Source organism: Dreissena polymorpha, chromosome 5, assembly GCF_020536995.1.
Source record: "Dreissena polymorpha isolate Duluth1 chromosome 5, UMN_Dpol_1.0, whole genome shotgun sequence".
Classification (NCBI taxonomy): domain Eukaryota; kingdom Metazoa; phylum Mollusca; class Bivalvia; order Myida; family Dreissenidae; genus Dreissena; species Dreissena polymorpha.
Window position 1 is genome coordinate 46,903,093 of NC_068359.1, and position 26,500 is coordinate 46,929,592.

A 26,500-nucleotide genomic window follows, 5' to 3' on the forward strand; every position below is an offset into this window, starting at 1 on the left:
GGGGGCATTGCCTTTAATCTCCGTTGGGGACCTGTGTTCCTAGACCCCGGCCTAATTTTCCGGATTTTAAATTTGGAACAATTGACATCCCTGGCTAAGTTCAATATCTGCAACAAAATACCAAAACAAACCAAATGGACATGCACGTGGGGCTTATGCGGGGTGGTGAAAGAATGAATTTGTTAGATATTTTCACTCTAAGCAATTTTGATAATGTCTTTTTTGTGTGTTTTTTTTTTAAATCACCCCAAAAATGTCAATTTCAAAGCAAAGAAAATCCAATTTCATCCAAGACAATAAACAAATTAGTACAAATGAGAGATCAAAGATACTTTGAAGAGAAGAAATCAATTAGCTTCCAATAACTTGTTGTTTAGCACCAATAAAAGTGTGAAATCTTGAAACGCGCCTTGTCGCTCGGAGCCCATTTATTTGCCAGAGGCCAATGATATATCCTAGCATATAATGTCATGGGTGCCTTCAAACTGCAGCAGATGGTCAATATGCATTGCCAGCTCTCATTTAGAGGTTCAAGAGAATACAAAATTTCATATTTTGGGCACAAAATAAGTACTTTTGACTTTTTTTATGGTGGCAATCTGGGTAAAAAATGGGGATTCAGAACCAAGCGAAAGAAAAAATGCTCATTTTGGGGGTATAGAATGGACGGAAAGGTTAAAATGAACAAGATACATATATGTAGGCAAGCATTTTAAGCTTAGAAATGAGGTTCCATGTAGTAACAGGGGCAGAAAGGCAGCTCAGATCAATGCAGGCTTCCTGAAAGGGGTTTCTAGTACTTCTTTTGGGGACACAGCTTCCCGCAGAATTCTCAACACATCAAACATCATTGATCCATGTCACCTCTGTATGCAAAGACAAGCGAATAAAGTCAATACTGCCCTTAAATCACTGAATGAGAGAAGCATTTACCAAATAAAAAACAAAACTGGTTGTTGAAAGTGCCAAATTTTGTCAAAAAGATCCCTCTAATGTAAACGATGAAGGGGACACTCGCTACAACAATCCTATGTTTAAGTCGGACGCGACATCTTCTCAAGCCGGAACCATGACTGTAAGCATATTGTGAGAAAACAGTACCAAACACAAGCTAATTATAGGGTAACAAGTAGCAAATCAACTCAGCTGTGCTGCATACATGCTCAGGAACAAGGATAAACATGTTGAGTGCCAACTTCTGCTGCCAACAGAGCAGGAGCTTTACGTGTCAGGACGCGGAATAATCGATACAAACTGCATGGGAATTGCACGACGGCAAGAGTTTGAGTGACCACAAAACTGATTAGGACAGTATTTCACACCTTAAGCATCATAAATATGCTTATTTGCCTTTGTACATGATAATAAATTAGAATTATTACCTGTTTTACCATCAACAACCCTTATCAAGTGGCCCTCGGCTTAGTCGCAGACATTCTTCTACCTGAAAAAGTCAAAATACCCAATAGAAATAGATATAAAATGAAGAAAAAAACATGCATTTATGTATTTTAAGTGTATTTCTATGAATAATATGAGGTGATAAAGCTTGTTATATGCATGATTGTACTAAATATGAAAGCTGGCTCAGTTAAGCATCTGTTGCACTGTCAAAACTGTAAAAATGTCCGCCATTCCATGTAGGTAAAATGGGGCTCTGTTTGAATGTTCATGCTCTACGCACAAGCTATTGTTGCGTTACTGGATTGCGGAGTCCTTGGCGTTGAATTCTGACTGCATGTAGCACAATAACACTACACGGTCAACCAAAATGCCTTTGAATTTAAGTCGGAAAGCAATTTAGCCCTTATTTGGCTATACAAGGGTGGGGGGTCAACTTGAAAAACAACTATTCCAGGTCAAATAATCTGAATTCATGCATTTAATGCACTAATTTTCTTCTCTTTTGCTAAGAAATGACCAAAACTCAGCTTTCCCAGTCATATTTTGCACTTGCAGATGATATTACATTTTTTACCTAAAGCTAGTTTAGGTTACAATATAGTAAAAGATTTCCTACACAAATTCAATGTAAATGCAATAACTTTAACGAAAAATAAAGTCAAACTTTTGCGCATAGACACCCTCATAACCATACCTTTTCTCGAAGAGCATTCCAAGCCGAATTGATTTAAGCAATAAAAAAGATAGGTCACGCGACATGTAAGAAAGAACTCGCCACGAATCAAAAGTCACTGTTTTACGGCCATCTATTTACCGGGTTCTATCCAGTTCATGAGGGTTTCCCGCCATCTATCAAAGTCTTATGTAGTCTCCAATCTTCAGATAAAAGAGTGAATTTCTAGTAAACAACAATGTTTTCCCTGCCACATGCACACAGAAATATACTAAAATAAAGTCATGGCAAGTGACCCTACAGAGAACCGTGTCTTCAAATAAATGATGTTCATGTTTTTAGAGAGTATAGCATTGCACTCCAAAAAGATTTAGTATATTGTAACCTGGACCCAACCCACAATATCGCGTGGATGTTTGAATCTTTAACTCTTTCAGTGCGGGAACCGAATTTTGAAGGCCTTTGCAAACAGTTTGGATCTAGATGAGACGCCACAGAACGTGGCGTCTCATCTGGATCCAAACTGTTTGCTATTCTTATAGCATTTTTTTGAAAAAAAATCGAAGAAATAGCTAATTTTAGAAATTCAGCAGACGACATTTTAGCAGACGACAAATTTCCCAGCATGCAAAGGGTTAAAAGCAGCTGTTTCAGATTCTAAGCATTTAATACACATAAACATTGTGTATGGAAACCAATTCCATGGATTATATAGCCACTAAAAATGGGGTCAAATAGTTTTTCTTTTTTTTGTAATTGAAAATATTTAAATACATTTATGTGACCCATAGCTATGGTACCGTCAAATCTTATTCCACAGAAGAAGCAGATCAGCCACCAGTTTTCTCTGCCTGAGCGGAAGGCCAAGGTCAATCAGCTTGTGAAGACCATCGACAATGTGGACGACCCAGACACCAAGTACTGCATCTGCAGGTCCACGGATGGTACCCGCTTCATGATGTAAGCACTCACCAACCAATGCCCACTTCTCTTTTACTTTTGCATGGCTTTCAAAGATTTATGAGGTTGGCTTGGTAGATGTTGTCCAGCCTTTTTACCTTATAATACAGAGGCGGATTTACCGCCTCTTTCTAATAAAATTTCTTTTAAATTACTCAGTTTACCCAAGTATCAAAACACCTTTTATTTATCCCCGTCAAAGATGGAGGGATATAGATTTTGTGTTGTCCTTCAGTTGTCCAGCGGTCTGTCACAATTTTTTCAGGGCTCTATCTCAGAAACTGCATAAGATATCAACGTGAAACTTCATGGATGTATAGATATCAATAAGGCCAAAATAAAAAATAGGTCCGTTTCAGGTCGCTCGGCCGTGTCTTCTGAAACTGCGCCGACCCTCAACATTTTATTGGGGTCGCCAAAAAAAAAAAAAAAAAAAAAATTCCCTACCTACCGACCTGTTTTCCAAGGAGACCAGAAACGGACCTATTTTTTATTTTGGCCTAAGGAGAATTACAATTGCATAAAAACAATAACCCTACACTGTTGTTTTACAGTTCATCCATCTGCACCCTTCAATAAACACAATTTATTCCTTGAGGTTATATCAATTCAACAAATTTGCTTGATTGCCTAAAATATGGATGTATTGTTTATTTCGTTTTGCAATTATGTAAAATTCATAACACATTTTGACAACCATATTCACCTGGTTCCTTGCAGAGCATGTGACAACTGTGAGGAGTGGTACCATGGTGACTGTATTGGAATCACTGAGACAGACGCCAACGACATCAAACAGTACTACTGTGGCCCATGCAGAGGTAGTGATTTAACCCTTTCAGTGCGGGAACGGAATTTTGAAGGCCTTTGCAAACAGTTTGGATCCAGATGAGACGCCACAGAATGTAGCGTCTCATCAGGATCCAAACTGTTTGCTATTCTGATAATATTCTTTGAAAAAAAATCGAAGAAAATGCTAATTTTAGAAATTCAGCAGAAGACATTTTAGCAGACGACAAATTTCCCAGCATGCAAAGGGTTAAATACCATTGAGCATCACTATGGAAAAACATGGCTCAATGCATGTGAGTCAAGTGTTGTCCAAGATAAGCCTGTGCTGTCTGCACAGGATAATAAGGGGCAACACTTTATGCAAACTGGATTTTTGTGTAGAAGAGAATCGCTTTGAAGGAAAAAAATCCATTAGAGCGGAAAGTGTCGTCCCTGATTAGCCTGTGCGGTGCTGCCGGTTATGACACTTTACCCACATTTATGAAGCCCTGTTTTCAGGCTCATAAGTATTGTGATTTGACACACATTAAGTCATATACAAAAATTGTGGCAATGTAAAGAAGTTTGTAAATTAGTGATCTGAAAGAGTTATTAGGTTTTGTCTCACCATGCAAGAAATTTAATAAAAGTGACAAACAAAAAATTACATGCATCTTATTATGCAATTGCTTATAAATAGTAATATGAATTAAAAAACAAATTAATGCTTATTTTTAGCTGGGCTGTTTGCCGTCCCTATCATGCTAAAACCTTGACATTTGTCTCTAAAATCAAAGTGCTTCCATCTACAACTTTGAAACTTCATATGTAGATGCACCTTGATGAGTTCTACACGCCACATCTATTTTTGGGTCACTAGGTCAAAGGTCAAGGTCACTGTGACCTCTAAAAAAATAATAAAAATTCTGACAAGCTTTCATTTATTCAAAACTGAACTCGCAGCTGAGTGTTTGCACCCGTTATGCGGTGCTCTTGTTTTATTATATGTTACATTATACTTCTATCACAGAGAAAGACCCATCTTTGGTGACTCGCTATAAACACAAGAAGATCAAGGAAAAGACGGAGAAGAAAATGGAAAAACTTCTAAAACCGGAAAAACTTGACAAAGAGGCACTGGAGTACAAAGGAAAACTGCGAGAGCCAGAGTTTGTATGTGACATATTACCAGTATTTTGCAAGCCTTTATAAAATACTGGTCTTATTATGGGAACACATGAGGTGGGCAGCATCCAGGGGAACAATATCCACTTGATAACTCCGAAAGTTAAAATTGGTTTATAGTGAACTTATCATGATTGTGGTCCTAATATCGCCCCATCAGTGCCACCATATGCCTTCTAATTTCAATGTCATATGGTATCTTTTTCCACCAATGGGGCGATATCTTTGAAAAGTTGGCTCACAAGCCAAATGGCTTGAAGCACGTCTAAATTACGGCCCTTGATTTATAAACAAATGGCAACATTGACCTTGTCCACTCTCAAACTCAAAAAGGTTAAATTGGATCATCATGAAACTGGGTGATAGTTTTTGGGAATAATGACGTGCCCAAGTTTTATTACAATCCAGATTCCTTGAAACACTTCTGAATGATGGCCGTTATAATATGAAAAAAAATGGTCGTATTAACCTTGTCTGCTGTCTTACTCTAAGTAGTTTTAATCTGATTCTCATCCAAATAAGTCACACTGTTTGTGGGCTTAACATTGTGTGCAAGCTTGATTACCGTAGAGATAAGCTAGAGCAGTTCTTGATCATGGCCCTTGATATATTGGCAAAATTATTTTTTTCTGCTCTTAAATTCAAATAATAACTAACTTATAATCTTGATCAATGAAACTCACACCTTGTGACCAAGTATTTTGTGACAAGTTGCCACTCTTGTTTAATTTAGTTAAAACCTATTTATTTTAGCTAGATTGCACCGAAAGCCTAAGGCTTGGTTGAAACACTCTGGAGTCCGTTTCCTGGGAGTAGAACCAGTACTTGGTGTCTTTGAGAGAAATCTAAAGAACCCTCCCACGTTGGGGATCTAACCCATGAACCCTCGGTCGCTAGGGGGACACCATATTCACTACGTCACAGTGACCATATTAATTTGATGTGTTAGGTTTTATTGTGAGTTAAAGTCAGGATGTTATGTTGTTTCTTTTGTGTGTAATATTTGCAGAGATTTTTTAGGACAACTATCTGTGGCATTATGATGATTTTGCAGCTGAAGTCATCATGAAACGTCTGTCTAATAATCCAGCCTTTTAAGAGCAAATGGCTTCGTTGGAGGCTTATTCTGGGAAAACTTGGCTTATGCATCTGCAAGGGTCATTCCGGATTACCTCGTGAAGTTCACACGGGCTAATCAGGGATGACACTTTCTGCTTTAATGAAATTGTTTGGTTAAAGTAGGTCTCTCAATAAAACCAAAAATCCATTGTAGGTGGAAACAACCTTAACTATTACGACACTTTACGCACATGCATTAGACCCAGTTATCCCAGAATGAGGCTCATTTATTTCTTTTTGAAAAGTCAGGTGACTGGCACAAGAAGTCAAGCCTTATTAGAGCCAATGGCTTCATTTATTTCTGTTTTCATGCCCCTTTCTCGAATGTTTGGGGGTATATTGTTTTTGGCCTGTCTGTCTGTCATTGTATGTGTGTGTCCCAAAACTTTAACCATGGTCATATAAACTTTGCAATATTGAAGATAGCAACTTGATATTTGGCATGCACATGTATCTCATGAAGCTGCACATTTTGAGTGGTGAAAGGTCAAGGTCATCCTTCAAGGTCAAAGGTCATTTTTAGCTTAGCGATGTCGGAGAAATTCCGAAGTTTTGTCATAGCCAGCTTGTCATGTTGTCCGCCGGCGTCGTGCTAAAACCTTTACATTTTGCTCTAAAATCAAAGCGCTTCTGCCTACAACTTTGAAACTTCATATGTAGATGCACCATGATGAGTTAGACACGCCACACCCATTTTTGGGTCACTAGGTCAAAGGTCAAGATCACTGTGACCTCTTAAAAAAATAATATTCTGACTAGCTTTCATTTATTCCAAACTGCACCCGCAGCCGAGCATTGGCACCCGTTATGCGGTGCTCTTGTTTTCTAAAATAGCTGCCGTTCGGCTTCAAAGCGCAGTAGTGGGCATTGTGTTTTACAAACACATCTCTTGTTAGTTTTTAAACCTATTATTTAAGCTTGATACAAGGCTACAGATAACAAGCGTATTTGCATAATTACGCAATTAAAATAACCAAAATCGTAATTAAAATTCAAAATAAAGCGTACAAAAATGCAAATACAAATTTAATAACGTAATTCCTGTAAAAAAACTTGCGCCACAAAACGCAATTCTTATGAACACCGGGCGTATTTTTTAGACTGGTTATTTTCCGTACAAAAATAGTTTATATGCCGTCCTATGAAGAAAAGAAGGCTGTCTTTCCAGCGGTTATCAATCTTTGGGGTATTATTGTAATTAATCTTAGACCCATCTGATTTCTACTTTCATTTTCAAGGTATTCAGCTCAAAATGACCCAAAAACAGGGTGCATCGCTTTGAACAGCCATAACTTCATCAATTGTGCAGCGATTTTCACGAACACGGTCTTATCCAACGCAAAAATGAATGAACTTTGATCAGAAATCAGTAATTGTTTGTTGTTATGTACATGTACATGTACCTTTTTGAATTCCATTTGCATAAATAATATAGTAACCTTAGTAGATTATTATATTATATATGTCATTCCCTAAATTACCCAATTGAGTTAAAAAACTGGGTGTGAAAAACCCAATTAAGCTCAAAAGAAGGGGGTGAAAATTTTTGCTAAAACTCTATTTTATTTACAAAAACCCTATTGTTGTCAAAACAGGGGGTGAAAAACCCAATATACCCAAAAGTTATCTATAGCCCTGTTGATAGCCTTTAAAGCTTAAGATTTTTTTTTACATGCTCTCGAGTCTGTATCCTGAGTAGAACCCATTCTTGGTATCTTCTGGGGTGATCTAACGAACGCTTCCACACTGGGGATTAAACCTGTGACCTCCCAGTAGCTAGAGAGACACCATCTCCACAACACCTCAACTACCTTTCATTTATTTGTGTTTGAATAGTCTGATGACTGGCGCAAGAAGTCAAATCGGCGTTGTGGAGAATGCATGGCTTGTCATCGTACGGAGGATTGTGGCCGCTGTGATTTCTGCAAGGTAAGAAATATGGTTTGCTAGTGACTTACTGTGGCGGCTGTGATTTCTGCAAGGTAAGAAATATGGTTTGCTAGTGACTTACTGGCGCTGTGATTTCTGCAAGGTAAGAAATATGGTTTGCTAGTGACTTACTGTGGCCGCTGTGATTTCTGCAAGGTAAGAAATATGGTTTGCTAGTGACTTACTGTGGCCGCTGTGATTTCTGCAAGGTAAGAAATATGGTTTGCTAGTGACTTACTGTGGCCGCTGTGATTTCTGCAAGGTAAGAAATATGGTTTGCTAGTGACTTACTGTGGCTGCTGTGATTTCTGCAAGGTAAGAAATATGGTTTGCTAGTGACTTACTGTGGCCGCTGTGATTTCTGCAAGGTAAGAAATATGGTTTGCTAGTGACTTACTGTGGCCGCTGTGATTTCTGCAAGGTAAGAAATATGGTTTGCTAGTGACTTACTGTGGCCACTGTGATTTCTGCAAGGTAATAAATATGGTTTGTTAGTGACTTACTGTGGCCGCTGTGATTTCTGCATGGTAAGAAATATGGTTTGCTAGTGACTTACTGTGGCCGCTGTGATTTCTGCAAGGTAAGAAATATGGTTTGCTAGTGATTTACTGTGGCTGCTGTGATTTCTGCAAGGTAAGAATTATGGTTTGCTAGTGACTTACTGTGGCCGCTGTGATTTCTGCAAGGTAAGAAATATGGTTTGCTAGTGACTTACTGTGGCCGCTGTGATTTCTGCAAGGTAAGAAATATGGTTTGCTAGTGACTTACTGTGGCTGCTGTGATTTCTGCAAGGTAAGAAATATGGTTTGCTAGTGATTTACTGTGGCTGCTGTGATTTCTGCAAGGTAAGAAATATGGTTTGATAGTGACTTACTGTGGCCGCTGTGATTTCTGCAAGGTAAGAAATATGGTTTGCTAGTGACTTACTGTGGCTGCTGTGATTTCTGCAAGGTAAGAAATATGGTTTGCTAGTGACTTACTGTGGCGGCTGTGATTTCTGCAAGGTAAGAAATATGGTTTGCTAGTGATTTACTGTGGCTGCTGTGATTTCTGCAAGGTAAGAAATATGGTTTGCTAGTGACTTACTGTGGCCGCTGTGATTTCTGCAAGGTAAGAAATATGGTTTCCTAGTGATTTACTGTGGCCGCTGTGATTTCTGCAAGGTAAGAAATATGGTTTGCTAGTGATTTACTGTGGCTGCTGTGATTTCTGCAAGGTAAGAAATATGGTTTGCTAGTGACTTACTGTGGCTGCTGTGATTTCTGCAAGGTAAGAAATATGGTTTGCTAGTGACTTACTGTGGCTGCTGTGATTTCTGCAAGGTAAGAAATATGGTTTGCTAGTGACTTACTGTGGCCGCTGTGATTTCTGCAAGGTAAGAAATATGGTTTGCTAGTGACTTACTGTGGCTGCTGTGATTTCTGCAAGGTAAGAAATATGGTTTGCTAGTGACTTACTGTGGCGGCTGTGATTTCTGCAAGGTAAGAAATATGGTTTGCTAGTGATTTACTGTGGCTGCTGTGATTTCTGCAAGGTAAGAAATATGGTTTGCTAGTGACTTACTGTGGCCGCTGTGATTTCTGCAAGGTAAGAAATATGGTTTTCTAGTGATTTACTGTGGCTGCTGTGATTTCTGCAAGGTAAGAAATATGGTTTGCTACTGACTTACTGTGGCAGCTGTGATTTCTGCAAGGTAAGAAATATGGTTTGCTAGTGATTTACTGTGGCCGCTGTGATTTCTGCAAGGTAAGAAATATGGTTTGCTAGTGATTTACTGTGGCTGCTGTGATTTCTGCAAGGTAAGAAATATGGTTTGCTAGTGACTTACTGTGGCTGCTGTGATTTCTGCAAGGTAAGTAATATGGTTTGCTAGTGACTTACTGTGGCTGCTGTGATTTCTGCAAGGTAAGAAATATGGTTTGCTAGTGACTTACTGTGGCTGCTGTGATTTCTGCAAAGTAAGAAATATGGTTTGCTAGTGATTTACTGTGGCTGCTGTGATTTCTGCAAGGTAAGAAATATGGTTTGCTAGTGACTTACTGTGGCCGCTGTGATTTCTGCAAGGTAAGAAATATGGTTTGCTAGTGACTTACTGTGGCTGCTGTGATTTCTGCAAGGTAAGAAATATGGTTTGCTAGTATTTACTGTGGCCGCTGTGATTTCTGCAAGGTAAGAAATATGGTTTGCTAGTGACTTACTGTGGCCGCTGTGATTTCTGCAAGGTAAGAAATATGGTTTGCTAGTGACTTACTGTGGCCGCTGTGATTTCTGCAAGGTAAGAAATATGGTTTGCTAGTGACTTACTGTGGCTGCTGTGATTTCTGCAAGGTAAGAAATATGGTTTGCTAGTGACTTACTGTGGCCGCTGTGATTTCTGCAAGGTAAGAAATATGGTTTGCTAGTGACTTACTGTGGCTGCTGTGATTTCTGCAAGGTAAGAAATATGGTTTGCTAGTGACTTACTGTGGCGGCTGTGATTTCTGCAAGGTAAGAAATATGGTTTGCTAGTGACTTACTGTGGCTGCTGTGATTTCTGCAAGGTAACAAATGTTGTTTGCTAGTGACTTTTAGATGTTGGGTCAACATTAAAACGTTGAATAAAAATTTGTTTAACATATATAGTTGTGAAACTTGTAATATTGATCACGTTTAAGTATTCAATATCTGACAAACAGGCAAATACTTGTTTATTGTACGATTTGTGATCCACAAGATGCCCACAAAAAAGGAATTAAGGGCACAAATTTTGGTACACACCTAACACAATTAGTAAGAATTAAAGTGTAAAATGCGATAGTAGACCTGTTAGTAAGTTCTCTAGATTAACTGAATAATTAAATTGACTTAACTGAATTATAATCTTATATATTTAAATACAGAAATGGTTTTCAAACTGTGAAATAGGGAATTCCTTTCTATAAGCTTTATTTTGTTGTTGAAATACCCCGTTATTTATGTGAAAATATCTTCTATAATGTTATAAATATGCGTTTTGAGATGGATAATAAATTAAAGATAATTCCATTTTAATATATGCATATAGATCAAAATTCCATGTCTTTTCATGACATTTTGCATGTTCTATATTTCTAAACTGCTTTTCAATTATTTATCCCTTAACAGTTTACCAATGAAAAATTGTTTTTTTCATTTCAGGACATGAGAAAGTTTGGAGGTCCCAACAGAATTCGTCAGAAATGCAGACTGCGGCAATGCAATAACTTTGTATGTCATGGAATGTGATAGAAATATATCAATATTTGCTAATACCTTGTTACAATTCACTGCAAAAATGAATGTGCATAATTTGTTATGCATACGTTCTTGTACAAAACTATTAACCATTGTCATTTAAGTCACTAAATAAAAGTTGGTTTTACCAAACTGTAAAGTAATAAATGCATTTCCACAATTAGTAATATATAACCAATATCTGGCTTAACTCTTTCAGTGCTGGAACCAAATTTTGAAAGCTGAAAGCCTTTGCAAACAGTTTGGATCCAGATGAGACACCACAGAACGTGGCGTCTCATCAGGATCCAAACTGTTTGCTATTCTTTGAAAAAATCAAAGAAAATGCTAATTTCAGAAATTTAGCAGACCACATTTTAGCAGACGACAAATTACCCAGCATGCAAAGGGTTAAAGCATTTGTGAACCTTATAATATGTGCTTATGTACCCTTTTTAGGGTCTATCTACCACCAAGGATTTGAATGATTCATTCTCATCTCAGCAAAGTGAGCGAGAGCTGTTTCTGACCCCAGAAAGGCCCATCTTACACAGCGTGTAAGTTATCAAAGACGTTTCTCTCGCATTTGTTGTCATAATGTTTTAACAGTTATTCTGTCAGTTTTTATTTTTCAACATCCATATAAATTTTGTGCTCATTTTTATAGTTTTCTTTATATTGTCTCTGGACCAGTATTCACAATATTCCTAGGGGAATAATTAATAGATTCAGAAGTGTTCTTAAGTGTTTTTGTTTCTCCTGTTGGTGTCTTTGTTTTCCTAATAATACATATATAAATTTTGTTTTAAAAGTTAAGTATTTTTCAGAGCTTAAATTCTCAACATTTAACCTAGTTAATCCAAATGCTTGTAAACTTAAATCATGAATAAAATCCATTTCGCAAGCATTATGATTATCCAATATTTTAAAGTTATATGAGTGATGCATATGTATTTGTTTTCAATAAACACAAAAAGTAAAGGCTTAATATTCAGTTTACATAAATTACTTTATCCAAAAGTAAAAAGGCCATATCCTTATTGGTAATTACAACAACTGTACCTTGTTTGTAAATAAAATCAGGGCATTTTATCTATAATATAAAACTCAACCACATGTTCACAGGTGTTTTTTGTTGAGTTTTGTGTTTGACTCAACAACAAACTTCGGTAACAATATGCGGGTTGACCTACAGATGAAATTTGAGATTTTTGTTGGCTGACTGCAACAGTGTTGGGTTTTTTTCAAATCGGGGGTCCGTATTCAATTGAAAAAATTATATTTTTTTCCCAAACAGGATCTAAAAATTCCAAATTGAAGGTTTCTCAAAAGAAAAAAAATTCCCAATCAAAAGGGACCTGGCCCCATTCCCAAAATCATGGGGAAAAAAACTGTGCCATATCTAAGTGAGCAGCTGGGTGCTACTATAATCTCATTGTTTGAGCTGGGATAAGAAAAAAATAGAAACTAGGCCCTGATTAAAAACCCTGAAGAAGCCTTGTATGCTTAGAATGCTTGTTTATTTGTCAAGTAAAAAAACATTTTTCTTCACACACTGCTTAATTCTAGCTATTGGTTACAGTTGATTACAGTTAAAAACTGAATTTATTTGGAATGTGATTATCCCGTGCAAAGACATAACATAGGCAGGGCTTTTTTTCAGCTTTTTGGGAAGATAGCCCATGGCTTTGAAATTGGGAATTTCATCGGCATTTTCAAGAAATTGGGGAAATATATTGTGATTTAAAACAACACGCATGAGTTCAGCATCTTTAACACCACCATGATCAACAGTTTTCCACATAAAAAGCTCACACAAAGTCTTCAGTCACATCAGGCAGCATTTTATTAGGGAGCGCTTCATCTTCTTCTGAAGTACTACTGCTTTCAAGATGTGGAATATCAGTCAGCACTTTGTTTTCGGAAATCAAAGAAAAGAGAAAAGAGTCACTTGTTATAAAATTTTAATCATTAACATTAGAAGGAGTTTCAATGGGTAGTCTTGTACTTCTTAAAGATGTTTGTTTATTTAATGGCGCTTTCTTAACAAAATTCACAGTTTTCGTTTTGCTGCCAGGGTTTTGCTTACGAATCTTTTTCACGTAATATTTCGAATTGCGCAACATATTTGTTTTCCATGCAGCCGAATCACAAAACGCTTGAATTTCATCGCAATTATAATAAGCACCCGAACAACACGTAAAGTATGGGCACACGAATAATGCCGACGTTATCCATATCGAAGTATAGTCTAAAACCCGTACGAGACCAGATCGGACAACGCTTTGCCTAAAGCGAAAAAGTTGATGTCATTAGCATTTTTTTTCCCCAATTGGGAATTTTTTAGCAAATTTTGGGAAAAATATATACTTTTTTTGCGATTGGGAATATAGCCGAATTTTGGCTATAGAATCTGGCCAAAAAAAGCCCTGAAATTGGATACCAAGAATTGTCGATGGGATTGAACATTAATATATAATAAACGATATTGATTCACAGTGTCTTGTTTATGTTTCAGCTTGAATGAAAACTTGGAGGAGAGTGACAAGGTAATGTCCAAATACCAGGCTTGAAAAATAATAACCAAATTATGTTGAATTGGAAAGTGATTTGGAAACTTTAGTTTTGTGTACATGAATGTACTTAAAATTATTTATGAATTAAGTAATAATTGGAATATACATGTACATAGATTGCTTAATACTTAAAAGTTCAATTACCTTAATTTTTATGCCGCCAGGGTTGCATATAGCATTTGAACTGTCCGTCAGTCTGTCCTTCCTAAAACTTTAACATTGCCCATAACTTTTGCAATATTGAAGATAGCAACTTGATATTTGGCATGCATGTATATCTCATGGAGCTGCACATTTTGAGTGGTGAAAAGTCAAGGTCATCCTTCAAGGTTAAAAGTTAAAAAAATAAATTTAAAAGAATATCAAAGCGGTGCAGTAGGGTCATTGTGTTTCTGACAAACACATCTCTAGTTTGATTATCGTTTGTAAAGGAATTTTGGCTGTGACAAATTTTTGCACAATTATAGGCCTTTGTTTGTGTTCACATCCAAAAGCTTTTGTTTACAACTCCTCTTTAATTACTGGGTGGATCTGCTCAAATTTTCACAGTTTAATGACATTAATGTGTAGATGATCTTATAGAAAGAAATTTAGGCTGCAACCAGTTTTATCTGAATAATGGCCCTTTGTCTTGTTTTCACTATAGAATGTATAGTCCCAAAATTTAGTGTTTTTAGGTGCTCTATTACCAATGGATGGATCTCTTTCAACTTTTACAGTTGAATAACCTAAATAAATGTGTATTTGATTGTAAAGAAATGTATTGGTTTGACTTTATTTTGCAGAGTTATGGCATTTGGTCCTTTTTCCCCACTCTCTGAGTCGTGTTCTGAGAAAACTGGGCATAATGCATGTCATGATGTGCGTAATGTGTCGCCCAAGATTAGCCTGTGCAATTTTCACAGGCTAATCAGGGACGACACTCTTCTTTTATGACATTTTTCGTTTAAATGAAGTCTCATTTTAGCAAAAATCCAATTTGGGGGAAAGTTTCGTCCTTGATAAGCCTGTGCGGACTGCACAGGCTAATCTGGGATGACATTTTATGCACATGCATTATGCCCAGTTTTCTATAGGCTATGTAGTGGATATGTCTGTATCCAAACATGGGTCATGGGGCTATGTTTGTCTGTTACACATTTTCACTTGATGTAATATGTTTAAATAAAGATAAATCATTGAGTAATGAACAATACGCAAATCTTACACACTAAAGTATCTTTTTATATATATGGAGATTTAAAATAAACACATTGTCACAATTATGTGATGTTCGTCAGCCTTTTTTGCACACAAAATTTATGAAAGCAATGGTTCCAACAATCGATAATGTCACACATTTTTTCGCCAATCTATTGTATGTGCAGCATTGGTATGATTGTTTTTGCAACATTTTGTTTTAGAAACGTAAGAAGAGATTGTCAGGCATGGAGGAAACTCCAAGGAAGAAATACAAGGACAAAGAGAAGAAATCTCCCACAAAGAAAAAGCAGGTAAGCTCATTGTGGTTTGGGGCACAAGGGATCTTCATCATGAGTTTTATCTTCAGGCTTATTAATTATCAAACAGCAACTGATATTGCAAAGATCTTACCAAAGCAGATCTTTACAATGATCGTATTCTGAACATGTACAGCATAAACATATAATTACACTCTTTATTTATTGTATGTAGATGTTGACATAATTTGTTCTGAGCATAACTATGAAAGAAGTTACATGAAACATAAATAAATATGCAAGGTTCAATTCAAATTTGAATAAATACTGACTTTAAGTACAATTTATATAGATACATCCTTCAAACATGTATTGCCTGTGTGTAACTTACCATGATGATCTGAATAAAATCAAGAGCGAGGACTATTATACTGTTAACACCATAATAACAGTGTTAACAGTTATTGCTCTTTACATTATTTCATGTGACATTTCCTCTCAGAAAAGTATTTCCATTGACATTTCTTGTTTTCCTCTTAGAAGAGATTTTCCTGTGTCATTTCTTTGCTTTCATCTCAGAAGAGTATTTTTGAGACATTTCCTGAGATACTTCCTGGTTTTTCTCTCAGAAAACCACAACCAGTCCAAACAGAGTGATTGTCCTTCACATTATTTACTGTGACATTGCCTTGTTTTCCTATCAGAAAAGTTACCAGCCCAAGGGACACCACCACAGCCATTCCAAACAGAGTCATTTCCCTTCACATTATTTACTGTGACATTTCCTTGTTCTCCTATCAGAAGAGTCACCAGCACTAGGGAGACCACCATCACTGACAGAGTTATTTCCCTATACATTATTTACTGAGACATTTGTTTGTTTTCCTCTCAGAAGAGTCATCAGCGCAAGGGAGACCACCATCACCAACAGAGTTATTTCCCTTCACATTATAAACAGGTCACAATATACCAAATAGTTTCCTAATATAATTCAATGTAAAAGCGACAACTTTAAGCCAAAATAAAGGCAACATTTTGCGCATAGAGACCCTCATAACCATACCTTTTCTGAAAAAGCATTCTTAGCTGAATTGGTTTAAACAATAAATAAGGTATGTCATGTTCAAACCAAAAAATAACTTTTCGCTAATCAAAATGGACTGTTTTCTCACCTTTTTTTTACCGGCTACTCTCCAGAAAACAGGTGTTTGCCAAACTGTGTTGTTTCCTCCTGTAGTCTCAAATCTTAAACACCACATTGATTTATTAGTGCATACCAATGCCTTACCTAATAAGAAGAAAAGTTATTCTGCGAAAGAACACAACAACAAATGTTTAATCCATAACAACATATCTTTCATCAATGCACTTTTACTTTTTTAGAGAGTACAGCCCTACATGAAAAATGTATTTAGTGTATTGTAACCAACAGAGACCTTTCCTTGTTCTCCTCTCAGAAGAGTCACTAGCTTAAAGGAGACCACCACAGCAGGTCCAAACAGAGTTATTGCCCTTCACATTATTTATGGTGACCAGAGTTATTGCCCTTCACATTATTTATGGTGACCTTTCATTTTTCTTCTCTCAGAAGAGTCACCAGCTCAAGGGAGACCACCACCACCATCTCCAATGGTCCAAACAGAGTTACTACCCTTAACAATATTTGCAGAACACACTTGAGTTATTGCCCTTGACATTATTTCCTGTGACATTCCTTGTTTTCCTCTTAGAAGAGTCACCAGCATAAGGGCGACCACCACGGTCACCATCACCACCACCGGTCCAAACAGGAAGTGGAGGAGATGGAGGAGGCAGGGGAGGATGACACGGCCAAGCAGTGCCTGGGGCCAGGTTGTGTGAACCACGCCAGACAGGCGTCCAAGTACTGCTCTGACGAGTGCGGCATGAAACTCGCAAAAAGGTTCATACTCTACTTGTTTGGGATCGTTTACCAAAAGCAATATGCATTTATTTTGGGATTGTTATATTTTCATTTACCAGTGAAACTTTGTTTTAAGTTCCTTAGCAAATGTAAACAAAATAAATGTCTTTTGTGAACTTGCGCAACAATAGAGTGTGGCATGAAACTCCCCAAAAGGTCAATACACTTATGTTTTGGGCGATGATTTTTCGAATAAAATATTCTTTTATTTGGGGGATTGTTTTCATTTATGTGGGAATTCACCAACGAAACTTTACAATAAGCATCCTTTGTGAATGTTGACTGAATAAATCACAATTGTGCGCAAGTGCAACAATAGTCGCCTGTAATTAGGTACACAAAATACAGCCTTTTTCACTTGTATAGTAGTAATTGTTGGTCCTTTTTTGGTTGCAAAAGAAATCAAATGATGCTTTATAATTTTAGCTCAGCTGTTTTCAGAGAAAACCCGAGGTATTGTCATAGCCAGCTAATTGTCCGCCAGCAGCCGTCCGGCGGCGGCGTTCTAAAACCTTTACATTGGCTCTAAAATCAAAGTGCTTCCACCTACAACCTTGAAACTTCATATGTGGATGCACCTTGATGATTTTTTTACACGCAACACCCATTTTGGGGTCACAAGGTCAAGGTCACTGTGACCTCTAAAAAAAAAAAATTCTGACAAGATTTCATTTATTGAATATTCAAAAATGCACCCACAGCCGAGCGTTGGCATTCGTTATGTGGTTCTCTTGTTTTGAGTAACGTCATGCAAAAATTGGTCTTGAGCCATATACGCCCCGTGTAGCTCCAGACCAGCCTGTGCATCTGCGCAGGCTGAGGTCAATACTGGCCATGCTCAAAGGTCTCAAGATTTATATAGAATTGTATTGTAAATAACTTAAACAATGATCTTCTCTTAAACCGCTTGGGTCAGGGGTTTGATAATTGGTGTTTAACACAGTATTGTGGTTCCTTACCTAGTGTGTTCAAATCATGCCTCTGGAGTCAAAATGCCCCCCCCCCCCACCCACATGGTTTTCTTGTTTTCCTTATTGTTTGAGGGATGTCAATTGTCCAGATTACTCCGGAAATCTGGATTTTAGCCGCCCAGGGTTGATTTTGAGATTAGTTGTTTTAGGGGCGCAGGTAGGGGCAAATTAGTTTGACTGCGCGATAATTTGAAAGCGATTATTAAAGCTTCCTCGGCATTGCGGAATATTTTTTCTTGGTATCGATTTTGCCTGGTATTTTATTTATTGATTTCTGATTGGTTAGCGGATGGTGCCAGGCCTAATTTTCCGGATTTCAAATTTGGGACAATTGACACACCTGATGTATATAATAAATCTCTGAAACAACAGATACCATAGGTTTGTTCTTTGGCATGTCTTATGTGGTCTTCTTTCAGTCGTATCTATGAACTGTTGCCGCCCAAGATCCAGCAGTGGCAGAGCAGCCCCTGTGTGGCGGAGGAGCGTAACCGGCGTACGCTGGACAAAATACGGCGCGAACAGATGGAAGCTAGGCAGCGACTCATGGAGCTGGACATGAAGCATCAGGACCTGGACGCACTCATTGAGAAGGCCAAACATGTGAAGATTGAGTCAGAAAACGAACAGGTTAGTTAGTTTAAATCTATCTATTTAAGCTTGATTGCGTCAAAAGCTGAAGGCTTATTGAAACTCGTTGAGTTTGTTTCTTGGTTAGAACAAGTTATTGGAGGTGATGGAAAGAACGCCTCCATCGTTGGGATTGAACCTTTGACCTCTCGGTTGCTAGGCGGTTGCTAGGCAGACACCATGGCCACTACGCCACAGCCACCTTTAAACGAACTGGTTCAGGTTGTGTAATCAGTTCAAATCTAAAGTATTCAAGATGTAATTGTTATTACACATTTCAAATTAAAGTCTGAAGTAATCAAGAGAAAGTTTATATTTTGAATTGCAAGTTGGTTGGATCTGGTTTGTAGTTTTGTACACAAACTTAGATTATTTTATTATTCAAATTAAGAATGCTAGCATTTAAATTGTGTTTACTTTCCCTTAATATACTAGGGATTTATGGTCATTATCACAGATGTGGTACATAAATCTGTGGAAAAAAAAGAATTTTTTGTAAAAAAAAAGTATAACATGATTTTATTTGTTTGCCACTAGCCTGAAGTGACATCCAATTTGTTGACAAAATTACAATTTTCAGTTCCTACAGGCTAATCAGGGATGACGCTTTCAGCTTTTGATATTTTTCATTTAAGGAAACCGCTTGTTATCAAAAATCCAGTTAAGGCAGAAATTGTCATCCCTGATTAGCCTGTGTGGACTGCATATGCTAATCTGGGAAGGCACTTTACGCACATGCATTAAGCCCCCTTTTCACAGAGCGAGGCTCATATACGCTACTCAAAATTTGCTTTTTATGCCTCCTGTAGGGTGGCATATAGCAGTTGAACTGTCCGTCGTTCGAAAACTTTAACATTGGCCATAACTTTCGCAATATTGAAGATAGCAACTTCATATTTAGCATGCATGTGTATCTCATGAAGCTGCACATTTTGAGTGGTGAAAAGTCAAAGTCAAGGTCATCCTTCAAGGTCAAAAGTCAAAAAATACAATCCAAGGGAAGTGATAGCTTAAAAGGGAGATAATTTCTAAACCTGCCAAATGATATATTGAACTTTTATTTCAAAGGGGGCGCAATAGGGGGCATTGTGTTTTTGACAAACACATCTCTTGTTATTTTCACATTATCTTCAATTTTGGATTACGTTCATTAACCAGGTTTTCCGAAGGAAAAAACTGGTTATTAGATTGGCGAATGCGGGCGGGCTGGCTGGCGGGCTGGCGGAATAAGCTTGTCCGGGCCATAACTATGTCGTTCATTGTCAGATTTTAAAATCATTTGGCACATTTGTTCACCATCATTGGACGGTGTGTCGCGCGAAATAATTACGTCGATATCTCCAAGGTCAAGGTCACACTTTGAGTTCAAAGGTCAAAAATGGCCGTAAATGAGCTTGTCCGAGCCATAACTATGTCGTTCATCGTCAGATTTTAAAATCATTTGGCACATTTGTTCACCATCATTGGACGGTGTGTCGCGCGAAATAATTACGTCGATATCTCCAAGGTCAAGGTCACACTTTGAGTTCAAAGGTCAAAAATGGCCATAAATGAGCTTGTCCTGGCCATAACTATGTCATTCATTGTGAGATTTTAAAATCATTTGGCACATTTGTTCACCATCATGGGACGGTGTGTCCCACGAAAGAATCACGTCAATATCTCCAATGTCAAGGTCGCCACGACTAAAAATAGATTTAAAAAAAAAAAAAAAACTTACAAAGGGGGTTAATTTTTTTTGGTCATTTCAAAAGTTCAGTTTGAGTTTTCTCCCTTTATCAGATTTTTTTTTCACAATGAAAACCTGGTTTTGTGACAATTTTGTCCCTTGTTTTAAATTGTTATTTTGCAGGTTTTGATATTAGAATGTGTGTTTTTAAATCCCCCAAAGGAGGGCATATAGTGATCGGACCGCCCGTCTGTCTGTCTTTCCGTCACACTTAGCGTTTAGGTTTCTCAAATTGCTCATAATGTCTATGTCCATTGAGATAGAACCTTCATATTTGGCATGCATGTGTATATGGACAAGGCCTTTCCATACTCACACAAATTTTTACCTCTGTGACCTTGACCTTGAATTTAGGGTCCGCGTTTAGGTTTCGAAATCTGCGTTTAGGTTTCGAAAAATTTTCATAACTTCTATCAAAGCGTTTATAGGGGGCATATGTCATCCTATGGTGACAGCTCTTGTTGATTTTATTTTAATATCATAAATACATACCTGCTACCCCTAGCTATACCTTTTCAAGGTGGGTTAGCTACTCCAGAAATCTTCAAGTGCCGGAATTCGGCCACCTCTCCTACTGAAAACAGATCAGGTTAAACATAGTACAACGTAACCTAACCGGAAATCAAGAACCGTAACTCATCTTCCTTTTCTGGAGAACACCGAGACAGGCCGCCATTTTTCTGCTCCTGCGGAATTTGGTGTTTTCTTTCATTTCTGCGTGGTGTTTTGGGTTTCCGAATTGATAAAGTACATAATTTGTCATTTCTGCTATATTCAGAAATCTTTTCTCTTTAAATTTCTTGTAAATAGTGTTATTTTCAGATGTTGCCGGGTTTTTCTAATGGTTTGTGCACCTCTGCAGGAGCTTTTTGTGGGTTAGTCAAAAAGTATTGACTATATTTTGTACAGTTTATATACCGTTTTTAACGGTTTTATTCATCATAATTGTCACTAAATATTGTTTCTTGCTTAAATTCTTTTCTTTTTTCTAATTAAGAAATTAGAATGAGTTTTCAACTACGTGGCGTTTGTGGTCATTTAAAAGCGTCGTGGGATAACCACAACACTTTTTTATCATGCACTTTGTGTACAGTTGACCATAAATGTTCTATTTGTAGTTCATGGGACGACGACATTTGGCAGAAAGCAATACGTCGCAGAACGTTTTTGAGCAGGAAACGACCAGATGTACCATCAACAGATGGTTTTTGCCCGGTGACTTTACAGACGTCAGATGATCAATTTCAGCATCAGTCACCGGGTATCAGGCAAGATGGCGATCATACTTTACCATCGGAAAGTCGATCAACATCAGACTTTATGGCGACAACCGTCAGCCGGTCTTTGCCTGATGGCATTGGTCAAGGACCACCGGTCAACGGAGACTGGTCCGACCTACCGGTCACCAGTCATCTGTTACTGATGACCGGTCCGACCCACCGAGCAGCGGTCACCGGTCATCTGTTACTGATGACCGGTCCGACCCACCGGTCACCGGTCATCTGTTACTGATGACCGGTCCGACCCACCGGTCACCGGTCATCTGTTACTGATGACCGGTCCGGTCACCGGTCAGTTCTACCGGTCACCGGTCAATACTACCGACCGCTCACCGGACACCGGTCAACATGCACCGATCATTAACCAGGTTTTCCGAAGGAAAAAACTGGTTATTAGATTGGCGAATGCGGGCGGGCTGGCTGGCTGGCGGGCTGGCGGAATAAGCTTGTCCGGGCCATAACTATGTCGTTCATTGTCAGATTTTAAAATCATTTGGCACATTTGTTCACCATCATTGGACGGTGTGTCGCGCGAAATAATTACGTCGATATCTCCAAGGTCAAGGTCACACTTTGAGTTCAAAGGTCAAAAATGGCCATAAATGAGCTTGTCCGAGCCATAACTATGTCGTTCATCGTCAGATTTTAAAATCATTTGGCACATTTGTTCACCATCATTGGACGGTGTGTCGCGCGAAATAATTACGTCGATATCTCCAAGGTCAAGGTCACACTTTGAGTTCAAAGGTCAAAAATGGCCATAAATGAGCTTGTCCTGGCCATAACTATGTCATTCATTGTGAGATTTTAAAATCATTTGGCACATTTGTTCACCATCATGGGACGGTGTGTCCCACGAAAGAATCACGTCAATATCTCCAATGTCAAGGTCGCCACGACTAAAAATAGATTTAAAAAAAAAAAAAAACTTACAAAGGGGGTTAATTTTTTTTGGTCATTTCAAAAGTTCAGTTTGAGTTTTCTCCCTTTATCAGATTTTTTTTTCACAATGAAAACCTGGTTTTGTGACAATTTTGTCCCTTGTTAACCAGTCAACAATTGCCAGCCACCTGTCAACGATCAGAAACAGACGTTCTTCTTCATCGGATTATTCCACTTCATCGTTGTCGAATGCACATTCGTCGTCGACTAGTTCCGATTTTAGAGGTAGACGTTGGACACGCTCTTATTCATCGAGCAGTCCTCATTCCTGTCATGGTTATGATCATTATCGATCATCTTGATCATCACGGAAACTATACTCGAGGAGACGTTATTACCGTCATAGCCGTTCTAGATCTCGGCATCACAGGAATAAAGGTCGTAGACAAGCTTCACGGAAGCATTGTCGTTCCGACTTTCATGTCCGGTCACATTACTATCCTATTTCTGATTGAAATGTCTCCATACCCTATGCAGCAGTTTCCAGTGTGATGTCAACATATGTTGCAGTGACTGATCCGATTTCACAGCCCTTCAATTCTGGTGTTCATCTCACCACAATGTCTTTTTTGTCTGCACTGAGGGTATCTACTACTATTCCTAGTCGGAAACCCCCGGCTGCTACTCGTCTTTGCGTGACACATGGGTTCAAGATTCCTTTGGAAATTATGTACCTGTCACTTCTGATAATTTACCGTCTATTTCCGGTTTTAATTATCAGTGTGTTGACTTTGCGGATAGGCATTCTTCGTTACCGGAGAATCATCATTAGGTGCAGGATAATCCTCCTATCATTCCTACCACAGTTTCTATGGATTCTTTGCACACCTCTGGCGTTGTTGACAGTGAGCATGATTTGGATGCAGATAATGATACTGATCAGTATTTAGCACTCATTCATCAGATATACGATCTCATGTTCTGGACTCTTGGCGAAGAGTATTGTTCACAACCTGTGGAGATGTCTGCTAATTTGACCATCTCGGTCATTGAGCAGTTGGTTGGTACATTTGATCCTAACAGTGTTACTAAGGCGAGTTCCCGCCTTGATACATGTCTTCTGATTGGTGCTTCAGTTTTATCTGTGTTTCAGTCATTGGAATCAATCAATACAACGATTCCTAAACGAGGAGAGATATGGAGAGTACCTTAAGATTTCTTCGAACCAAAAACTCAGGAACGTACTCGAAGCTATAAGCCTCCAGTACCTGATCGGAATTCTGGTTTAGATTTTTCTTAATTACCGATTCAGGATCCTGACATTAATAAACTGTTGCTTACCATACCTAGTTCTTCAAAATCGGTGTCGGTTCCTTATTCCATCTTAGAACAATGGGAAGGAAGAGAGAGAAGAGCGTTAGGTCTATCAAACCAAATAGACTTAATGCTAGCAACTATTTTGCGCCTTGTTTGTGATTGGTCAGATTCGGTTCCAGATGAACTTCGAGACTTATTGATACATTTATCCCGAACAACATTGAACCTTTCACATAATGCTGCTTCTTCAATGTCGGAGATGTTAAGGATTCGTAGAGATCTTATCCTTTCCTCTTTACCTAAAGATTTTCTATTAGAGCCTGGTATGAATTTGCTCAGGGCAGCACCTCTCTCATCAGGATTTTTTTTGGGTGGAAAGATACAAGAAGCACTCACAGCTGATAAAGATGATCAACTTCATGCTTCTCTTGCAAGAAATAACTCTGGACAACGCCAAGGGGCCTTTAAGCGACCGGCTTCTAGACCACCAGCAGGTCCAGTAGTTAAGAAAGATAAGAGGACTAATCTTTCCTCTAAAAAACCTTCCTGGAATCCTAGGTCAGGGTCTAATAGATCTACCCCAAGTAAACGAACATCTTTTTCTCAGAGGTTTTCTGTTAGGAACCCTGCTAAAAAGAACAAACCTCAGCTAGATAAGAGGAATTCCAAACCTCCTGTCGGCAGGGGTGGGCCTCCTTCTTATCAGCCCTTGGAAACTACCCTTTCTACCACCATCTCCGCAGATGCCGGAAATACCAGTGGGAGCCAGACTTCGGCATTTTTCACATCGATGGCTTCAAATAACTTCGGACGCTTGGGTTCATTCTCTTGTTGCAAAAGGCCTGACTTTTCAATTCGAGAACAGACCTCTTTCACGCGGCCCCATAGAACTGGTATCTCCACATCTTCATATTCCAGAGTCCATTCGTGTTCATCTGGAAATACAGGCGGTAGAAAAGGTACAAGATCCATATAATCCAGGATTTTACAGTCGTTTTTTTCTTTTTCAAAAGAAAAATGGTTCCTGGAGACCAGTTATAGACTTAAAAGCCTTCAACATGTATCTACTCAAACCAACTTTCAAGATGGAGACTCCGTCCTTCATACGGGACTCTTTCAAACCCCTGCACTGGGGGGTGTCCTTGGACTTGGAAGATGCATACTTCCATGTTCCTATACATCCCAACTACCGGAAGTTCTTGTGATTCGCCTTTCAAGGCCAGGTCTACCAGTTCCGAGCAATGCCATTATGGGTTGGCAACGTCTCCACTAGTTTTTACCAAGCTAATGGCTGCGGTCGGAGCACACCTCCGGGTGAAGGGAATCCTTCTTCTCCAATATTTCGATGACTGGCTGTTACACCAGCTCGATCGTCAATTGCTTCTGCATCACCTAGAATTCTCTTGGAAGCAAGTCCTATCCTTAGGACTCCTAAATCCGGAAAAGTCAGATATCATTCCTTCTCAAGATTTCACTTTCGTGGGAATGAATTTTTTGACTCCCGTAAATTGGGTCAGAGTTTCACGTCAACGTATATCAGACCTTCTACTGAAAGTCAAATGGGTTTTGTCCCAATCTCATATAACAGCTCAAGAATTCCTCTCTCTCAACGGTTTCCTGAGCTCAGTAGCAGATTTTGTGCAGTTGGGACGTCTGTTCCTTCCTCCTCTTCAGCATTACCTCTCAGCGTGTTGGAAATGGTCTCCGGACAATCTGTTTACAAAGATTCCAATTTGTCCAGAATTAGTACCTCATCTTCAATGGTGGCTAGACGAGGACAATCTCTTGGCAGGAGTACCCCTTCTTCCTCCGCAACCTTCTTTATTCCTAATTACGGCTGCAAGCAAGGAAGGGTGGGGTGCTCATCTGGAACCACTCAGTCTGATAATTTCAGAGTCGTGGTCTCATCAGGAGTGACAGCTACATATCAACAATCTAGAAATGCGAGCAGTTTTTCTAGCAGTATCTCATTTCCAGTCACGTCTTCGAGACTCGTGTGTGATGGTGTCAACAGACAACACGTCAGTTGTGACTTACATCAAGGCACAGGGGGGAACATATTCTCACTCCCTGTATTTGGAAACCAAGGAATTACTTGTTCTTTGCAAGACACTCAATATTTCTCTTCTGGCCAAATATATTCCAGGTCGCCTCAATGCCCTGGCGGATGGGTTGTCTCGCAAACACCACTTACTACCATCAGAGTGGACACTTCATCAAGAAGTGACCACTCAGATCTTTCTCATTTTAGGTTATCCTCTGGTCGACCTATTTGCGACCAGACACAACCACAGGCTTCCACTGTATGCGAGTCCAGTGTACGGTCCATTAGCGTGGGCAGTAGATGCGCTTTCGTTCGATTGGGACCAACTGGACGCCTACGCCTAATTCCCACCCATTCTGATTCCCCAAGTATTGGCGAAAATCAGGGTGAGTGGGTGTCGCATACTCCTGATTGCTCC

General features: G+C 38.8%; 1 protein-coding gene across 3 annotated transcripts in view; it reads left to right on the forward strand.

Annotated features, from left to right (window-relative positions):
* The window catches only part of LOC127831696 (CXXC-type zinc finger protein 1-like), a 51,318-nt gene that overhangs the window by 18,626 nt on the left and 6,192 nt on the right, over positions 1-26,500 (forward strand). Inside the window, exons 3-12 of one of the 3 annotated variants that reach the window (XM_052356718.1) lie at positions 2,898-3,037; positions 3,758-3,858; positions 4,839-4,981; positions 7,949-8,041; positions 11,198-11,266; positions 11,732-11,829; positions 13,791-13,821; positions 15,252-15,341; positions 17,018-17,208; positions 18,620-18,830. In XM_052356718.1, the coding sequence (XP_052212678.1) occupies positions 2,898-3,037; positions 3,758-3,858; positions 4,839-4,981; positions 7,949-8,041; positions 11,198-11,266; positions 11,732-11,829; positions 13,791-13,821; positions 15,252-15,341; positions 17,018-17,208; positions 18,620-18,830 (1,167 nt within the window). The remainder of the gene's footprint in view (positions 1-2,897; positions 3,038-3,757; positions 3,859-4,838; positions 4,982-7,948; positions 8,042-11,197; positions 11,267-11,731; positions 11,830-13,790; positions 13,822-15,251; positions 15,342-17,017; positions 17,209-18,619; positions 18,831-26,500) is intronic. The other 2 variants (XM_052356719.1, XM_052356720.1) reach the window with 2 other exon arrangements.